The sequence below is a fragment of the Populus alba genome, chromosome 6, assembly GCF_005239225.2.
Source record: "Populus alba chromosome 6, ASM523922v2, whole genome shotgun sequence".
NCBI lineage: Eukaryota > Viridiplantae > Streptophyta > Magnoliopsida > Malpighiales > Salicaceae > Populus > Populus alba.
In genome coordinates, this window is record NC_133289.1 from 11,666,634 (window position 1) to 11,674,464 (window position 7,831).

The window sequence follows — 7,831 nt, forward strand, 5'->3', positions numbered from 1 at the left end:
TTGTTTATATTTTAATTTTTATATTTAAGAGAGGAGAGAAAGTCATTAAAAAAAAATACTAAAGGAAAAAAAAAAGTGATTAGTTTAGAAAACTTCATAAATAAAAAAAGTCAGATTTGATGTTAATGTGTTTCTCCTAACGATAGAAGTGTTATTAATGTATTTTTGAGTTATAATATTGTGTGAAAAATTAATCTGTATTGATAAGAATTTTTTTGTTTAATTTTATGTTTTGAATTGTGTAAGGATGTTTTAAATTGACAAATTATTTTATTGAGGTTTTAAGATTGTTTATTAAATATTTTAAGTTAAAATAGGTTAAAAATGAATTCTCAAGTTTTAAAAAACTATAACCTAATTTTTCAACCACCTAAGAAGTTGTTAGAACCTAAGAAATCAAATAATGCACCATCTTATTTATTTATTTTTAAATAGTGAATGACATATCATCCTTTCTTGTGAGTAAAAGAAAATGATGAAGGCTAAACATGTAAGCCTGATTAAGTGTCAACTTATACATGATTTTATTATTAAGTGTCAAAACAGTTTAAGTCATAACAAGTCCACTTATATATGATTTTATTAGAAAAATTAGCCAAGAAAGGAGCTGGATCAGCGGCTCTCTAGGTTGACCTGCTAAGTGAAATTAACAAAAAGTTTGATACGACAATGCATGAACAATGTATTATTTTTATAATTTTAATACATTCAATTTAAAATTATCAGAATATTTTCACATATATATAAAGAGATTATCATCATATAAATAAATAAAATTAAGAGCTCTCCATAAAATATAACCAAATATATTAATTTGCATCTATATTTCAGCTTTTTAATTTTTAGTTAGTATTGACAAGCATTCCAACTAACTGTTTTGCTATCAAGTGCCCAGTGCCACAACGGTTTTGCTGGGGAAAATGTTCGAACTTGCATTTCTTTCCAATTTCGACTTCCATGCCTGTTATCTGAATCTGATAAAATTCATACAACCCTAATTCCAAGTATAATCTCACAACCAAGAAATACAGTCCAAATACCCTGCTTATATACAGCATTTGCATGGCTAACAACTTTTCCCCAGCTCCACATTCCTTATCAATGATTTATCAAGTTCAATTTCAAAGATGAGGAATGAATGGATGAATAAATACTACCACCATGAGAAAAACTTTAAACTACAGATCTTCATTTCTGCTGCGAAAGAAAATTACAAGAGATCTGAGTTCCGAGAATTTACTTACAAAATGGTCATGTATTGATGATATCCTGTTTCTTCTTTCGCTACAGATTTAAAAGGCTAGATATCAAATTCCACCCCATCCATGTCTTCTTATCACAAGGGTTTGCAAAATTTAGCTCAAACATCTCCTTGCTGACATGTTCACCGGATTCACAAAACCCAACAAGCTTTGCGACGATTTCTGCGCTCTCTTTAATGTGTTGCATGTTAAGAGGGTCTGTCCACAATTTGTTCACCAGTTGAAGCCTCCTTTGTTTCCCTCCTTGTGGGATTTCCCATTTTACATATAGCATTTCTCTTTCATCTACTGTAAGCTTTGAATTCACCCTCTTAGCAAGATATTCTCTTTCTTGTCTCAGAGCTTTGATACTGCATAAAAACACCAAGTTACAAATGGTCAGTGGTCATATCATTTACTGAAAATAGATTGAGAAATGCAGCACGTGCATATTTGGTTAAAGACACCTGAGATACCTTGATGACACTGAGCTTGCAGGTTCATCACCTAGCAGTGCTGGGCTTGCATTGCCAAGTTCAGCCAAATGCTGCTCCAACCATGTCAACCGTCTAAGCTCAACTTCCAGATATATCTGATCACCAGGTTCCCCTCTGAATAACAAATAAAATTGTGTACGATGTATGATTGAAACATGGCACAAGTGCCATAACATAATAATTTGTTTTCTTTGATCATCAAAAACCAAGTGCCATGGCATGGGAGACTGGTCCATATTTTCTGTCTCAGTGGTTGCTTCCTCATTTGCCTCGAGCTCCAACACCTGTCAATGATAAAAATGCTTCATGTACCTCTATTTCAACATAATAACCATACCAATCATCAATGGACTGCAAACTTTTCTTTTCTTTTTTCTAGTTCTCTCTATTGCACTGCTTTGCAGGGAGAACACACCAGAAAGCTAAATATCCTTTGGTATTCTTGGCGAAATTAGAAATCAAATAAACTGTTCAATTTTAGTAGTGATGGTCATAGTACGATTATCATTTCTTCTTTCAGGATTGACATATATTATCATGCATATGGTTGGATGGCAGAAACCTAACAATAGAATGCAAAGATTAAAGAGAATTAAAGATCAAGCAATTGTTAGACCAGAGGACAGAAGGATAAAGGTTGTTTCCAATAACTAGCAGTGTCATAGTTGCAAGTAAGAAAAAATCAATGCCTTTAAAACTTGTTTGTCTTATTGGCCCAAAACTAGTATATTCATTGGCCCTAACCCATGAAAATGAAATCAAAGAACCAATTATTTCAAGAGATGTGAGATGTGAATTAAGAATAAGGAACTTCAAGGCACGCAAATAGTTTATACCTGGCAAACTAGAAGTTGCTTTTGATATTGCAACTTTGCCACCCTTTCTTTTAACTCAGTAACATAAGCTCTAATACTCCGTATGTTCTCTTCTGCAGCATTCTTGAACATCCTCTGCATTTTCTTCACATTTACCGAATTAGAACCAGATGCTGGAGTTACCTCCCTTGAAGGAGTACTGTTTCCATTTTTACCACTCTTCAGTGGAGTAGCTTCAGATGGCCTGGCTAATGAATTGCTACAAAACAATGCATTACTGTTCTCAGGGACTCTGTTCTCAATCTCATTTTCCACTACCCCACCAGAAGAGGTCAGAGGTGAGCATGGGGACCTTATTATGTTTTGCATGCTTGAACTATTGTTCAATGCAAAAGGAAAGATCTTCTTCTTTAATTGGACCTTGGAGTTTGGAGTCTCCTCAGTACTTGAAAAAGAGGAAACCAACATGTCAATGGATTTCTGAACATTATCAAGCTTCCTTTCTAGAGACACTATGGTACATTCATGGGAGTTCAACCGAGTGATCTCTTCTTTCAAGCTGGCAGCGTTGGCCTTCTCTCCATTAACAATTTCTCCTGCAAAAGTGGAAACTACTTGCATTTCCTTGATATCAGACAACATATTTGCTATGGTTTCAGCAGTTGCTTGATTACCCAGTCTGTGGGAAGTAACCTCCTTATGAAGTATTTCAAGTGCTCGATTCGCTTCCACACCCAGTTGCCTCTGTCGCTGCTCAAGCTTACGAATTTCTTGAACAAGCATGGAAGGATCTGTAGAAGTGACTGACTGTCGAACCATTGCCTGCCTTCCAACCACATTCCTCTGTTGTGCTTCTGTAGGCTTACCACCAATAACCTGTCCACTCTCAACAGGAAATGAAAGGCACCTGGCTACTTGTCCAGAGGGTCCACATTGATTTGTACCCTGGAAATGTCAAAAGTTAGAAACAAAATGGAAGCTGAAAAATAGATGCCAAGGTAGTCACTAGAACAACCTTTTGCTCCTTGCGTGCAATTCTTTCTTGTTCAAGTTGGGATTGCGCATGGTCTCTCTGCCGCTTCAGCTCTTTCATTTCTCTCTCCATCTGCATAGAAGAAGTTATTTACAAATGAACCCTATAAAGATGGGAAAGTAGCATGAGTCATTCTACAATATGAACACCTTTGGCATTTTGTTAAGTTTTCATTCCAGCTAAAACAATTTAAGAAAAAACTATTATATGCAGCTATGAATCAAAGGTGAAACAAATGAACCATTTAGTGGATGAGAGGGAAAGCACTTTAAATTAGCATTATATTTTGCATATAATAGATGTATAAATTTCCTACTCTATGCTCAAGAAATTTAAATTTAGAGAAGGATTTCACTATAGCTTAGAGATTTTTCATCAGACAGTAACAGAACATGCAAAATCAAATAATTGTTAATGTCAATGGTTCCATTCTACTAGCTGGACTAGTAATCTACTTCCAATCAGAAATCCACTATTCCCAACTAATCATTGAGATGGAAATCATTTACTTTTGCATTTTTCCAGACACTCATGTACCTGCTCAATTTGTGAATTCTTTTCTATTAGTAAAGACTGCAAATAAGAAGCTGAAGAAGGCTCTGGACTCCGCAGCACTGCTTCAAGTCTTTCCACTTTCTTCTGCAAATGCTTAACTAATTTCTTGTCTGAAACAACCTGAACCATTAGAGCACCTTTGAGATTTGCACAAAACATATAGATAAGACAATCATAGATAACACAGTATGTAAATCTTATACTTAGTAGTATGAAAATAAAAAAAACAATATTGAAAAGACACATGCACATATATGATGAAAGTAAGCTACATTATTTGAAACCACATTCAATAAAGAATGGTTTCCAAAGGGTATTTGAAATCAGCATGCTATACAGACTCATTTAATGAGACAGCAACTGATGAATAGTTGTCTGATGACAATCAGAATAATTGCTCTCTGCCTACAAAATAAACGTTAAGACTCTGTTGATAAGCAGCTCAAATTTAAGATGCTGTAGATTCATGGTGATACCAATGCTAAGCACCCAGCAAGTTAATCCACTATGGAGACAGAAAAATCTTGTGATAACTGAAGGATAGTTTGCTAATTCTCTGTAGGAGGAAACTATAATTAAAACAACATACCATATTTATTTGGGCATTGTTGGTAACTTCCTTTGCACTAGTTGCAAATGAAAGTGTATTCCTTGTTTGTTCCACATGACTTAAAGCCGGACTCATGGTGCATATAATTGCTGTTCTAGCATTACCCCCAAGTGAATGCTGCAATATCCGTGTGAGCTTTGAGTCCCTGTATGGTATATGACCACTCCTCTTTCCACCACTGCAAAAATAAATTAGACAAGAGAAAGAGTCCAGGATGCCTAAGTTTTCATCAATTCAAAATATATTTAAATTCTCTAATTGCCAATGCTCAGAACAAATGGAAAAATATTAACACTCAACTTAACTCAACAATCTCAATCAAATTGCTTCATTTTTAGTTCATTTTTAGTTATTTTAAGGTTCTAATGAATGATCTTGAAATTTGTAGTCATAGAAAATACAAAAGCGGTAGAGAGATTTGGATATTTATGGTAAGTTTGTTTATTAAATATGACCAGATACATAGTATAGAATCCGAAGTCCATGATGCATTAAGTTTGGGTCCTTAGCACTAACTGACCTTAGTTTTCTGATCACTGTTGTGAGTGTCAACAAGCTGCGGTTAATATGACTACCTTCCTTGAATCTTGCACCATCAGCGTTTGTTTGTGAGGCACGCTCACTACCAGCAAGGTCCACAAGATTCTGTAGAGCTTCCAGCACTTCAGTGAATTAATCATGCTACAATGAATCTTGATAGAGGAGAAAGTCCATAAACATACCAAACTTGCTAGGAAGGACTTCACACACCCTGATTTTTCCCTGAGACTGCTTTCTACGGTCTGTTATTCGAAACAGTCATGCATGCAATAGAAGATGTTAGTGTCATGAGTGAACATTTAAACTTTAACCAAGAAAGTAACAAATGATTACAGATACAAGGAACCTGATTCCCATGAGCTATTTGTATACTTGAAATAACAGGTAATTTGTAAAAAAAAAAAAAAAAAACCTAGTTGATTATGAGATGAACACTTGAGACTGCGAGTCTCATTAAGTAACAAAGAACAACTATAACTAAATCTAAGCACTATTAAGTAAAATTCACAATGTGATTTAAACTCACCAACCGAATTATCTGATGTGATCTAGAGCTCTTATCATTCAGAGAAGTTTCTCCTACTTGCCTTTGAGCTGCAGTGGCCAATGTTTGTTAGGATTATGTAATAATGCATCATGGGTTTCATGTTCTCATATCATGATTTAACTGCAACTTTTTCCAGAAATATGGTAAAGCCATGATGGTGGATAGTACAGGGATTGAAACATCTGAACCAAAGAGATATAACAGACATGAATAGTAAAATTACCTTCACAAATGCCAATCAAGTGTCTCAAATGATGAATGTCCTTGACAACTTCTTCAACTAGCTTTTCCACAATGATCCCTCTCTGTTTACCAGAAGAATGAAAAAATTATTAGCCATGCTAAATCCATTGGAAATATTCATCAACATTTTCCAAAAACCTGCTGCATACCTCAGGATCATCCAAAAGCCTAAGGTGACCAGATTCACGATTCAAAAGATCTATAACATTCTCATTGTAGATCTCCAACGCAGACACCTTTAGAACAAATACCCTCTCCGGAGTCTGTAGGTTGAAAAATGTCATCAGCATACAAAATGAAAAATACATTCCATTCCACTCCACCTAAAAATCTCTTAATCCCAACAATTCGTAACAATATATATATATATATATATATATTGCATAACAAAAATTAAGCAATTACAAGGCCTTTCACTTCAAGCGTGGAAATTCACTAACTATTTCACTTATAAAGCACAACTTACATTTTTTATGTGCTCAAAGATGTCCGTAACAGCTTTCTCCGTGATTCCTTTCATTGTATATGTCTTCCCACTACTAGTTTGCCCATAAGCAAAAATTGTCGCTACAAAAATCAAATTTCCTTACTAAAACTTGCCCAAATATCTCTAAAAACAGAATAATAATAATAATAATAATAATTACCGTTGATTCCGGTAAGAGCAGACAAAGCAACATTCTTAGCTCCCTCCTCATAAACCTTGAGCGTCGAACAACTCGGATCAAAAACCTTATCTATCAGAACATAATAATTAATCCACCAATTAATGCAAACTAAATTAATTACCAATTTCATCATCCAAAATCACAAAAAAACTAAATAATTATAATTACCAAATTTATAAGAAGTAGCAGGTCGCTCCTGATTAGGATTCTTGAAAAGAATAGTGTGATCATCCGGACAATCCCAAGCAATTAAATCATACAATGCTTGTTCTCTCCTGCTTAACGGCCGAACCCTAACTGTTACTAGAATCTTCTCTTCGCGAACCCTAGTTCCACCGCCTGGAGTTGTCGACGGCGTTCTCTGTATCATCTTTGATGCTGGTGTTACTGGTGTTCCTACCATCTTTCTTTAGTAACATCCAGAGAAAACTGCACCGTTTTGGTCGCAACAAGTGAGAGAATCAAGAAATGCACAGGCTTTGGTATCTGAGAATTAGAGAAATCAAGAAGTGTAGCTTATATGCTTTATTATTTCTTTTCTTTTTTTCGAAAATAGAGAAAGAAACCAACAAAAATCACATGAATTGAGAATTACAGAGGAGAAGTTGAAAGATTTGTAACCGAATTTACAAGAGAGAGAGAGATGGCAAGGGTTCTTGGGATTTGTTAGTGTTAATGGTACAAGCAAGAGAGAGGACATAACGGCTATTTTTGTTTTAGTGATTTTTGTTTTATTTATTTCCGGTTAGTGCGCGCAGAACCTGAAGACGATCAAATAAGTATAATATTTTGAATTCACAGAGGGAGCGGACCTCACCCTTATTGTTTTTTTTTTTTTTTGTCTGTGGAATGAATGTCCCCCGTTCCCTTTTCTTTTTTGTTTTCACGTGATCATGATAATGATTTTGTTTGTTTTTAAAAAATACTTAAATTTTTTATTTTTTTTATTTTAAATTAATATTTATTATAATTTTAAATTATTTTAATATGCTGATGTCAAAAATAATTTTTTAAAAATAAATAAATATATATATATATATATATTATTTTGATATACATCTGAATAAAAAAAATATTTTGAA

At 34.4% G+C, this 7,831-nt stretch overlaps 1 protein-coding gene across 1 annotated transcript; it reads right to left on the bottom strand.

Moving 5' to 3' along the window:
* Positions 1-1,167: 1,167 nt before the first annotated feature.
* Positions 1,168-7,572, bottom strand: LOC118048508 (kinesin-like protein NACK2). Its single transcript, XM_035058222.2, has 14 exons — positions 6,918-7,572; positions 6,729-6,818; positions 6,548-6,648; positions 6,231-6,344; positions 6,062-6,143; positions 5,818-5,885; positions 5,474-5,533; positions 5,272-5,396; positions 4,731-4,929; positions 4,124-4,261; positions 3,569-3,658; positions 2,575-3,498; positions 1,718-2,022; positions 1,168-1,612 (listed from the first exon to the last, which is right to left on the bottom strand). The coding sequence occupies exons 1-14, from the start codon at positions 7,150-7,152 to the stop codon at positions 1,285-1,287; spliced, it is 2,859 nt and encodes a 952-aa protein (XP_034914113.1). The 5' UTR covers positions 7,153-7,572; the 3' UTR covers positions 1,168-1,284.
* Between the last annotated feature and the right edge of the window lie 259 nt (positions 7,573-7,831).

Excerpts from the sequence above, each read along its gene's own strand:
- LOC118048508 (XM_035058222.2), bottom strand. The coding sequence starts at position 7,152 with ATGGTAGGAACACCAGTAACACCAGCATCAAAGATGATACAGAGAACG. Across the intron at positions 6,144-6,230 it reads GGCTTTTGGATGATCCTGAG|AGAGGGATCATTGTGGAAAA; the intron begins GTATGCAGCAGG and ends TCTGGTAAACAG. Across the intron at positions 3,499-3,568 it reads TTGCACGCAAGGAGCAAAAG|GGTACAAATCAATGTGGACC; the intron begins GTTGTTCTAGTG and ends TGACATTTCCAG.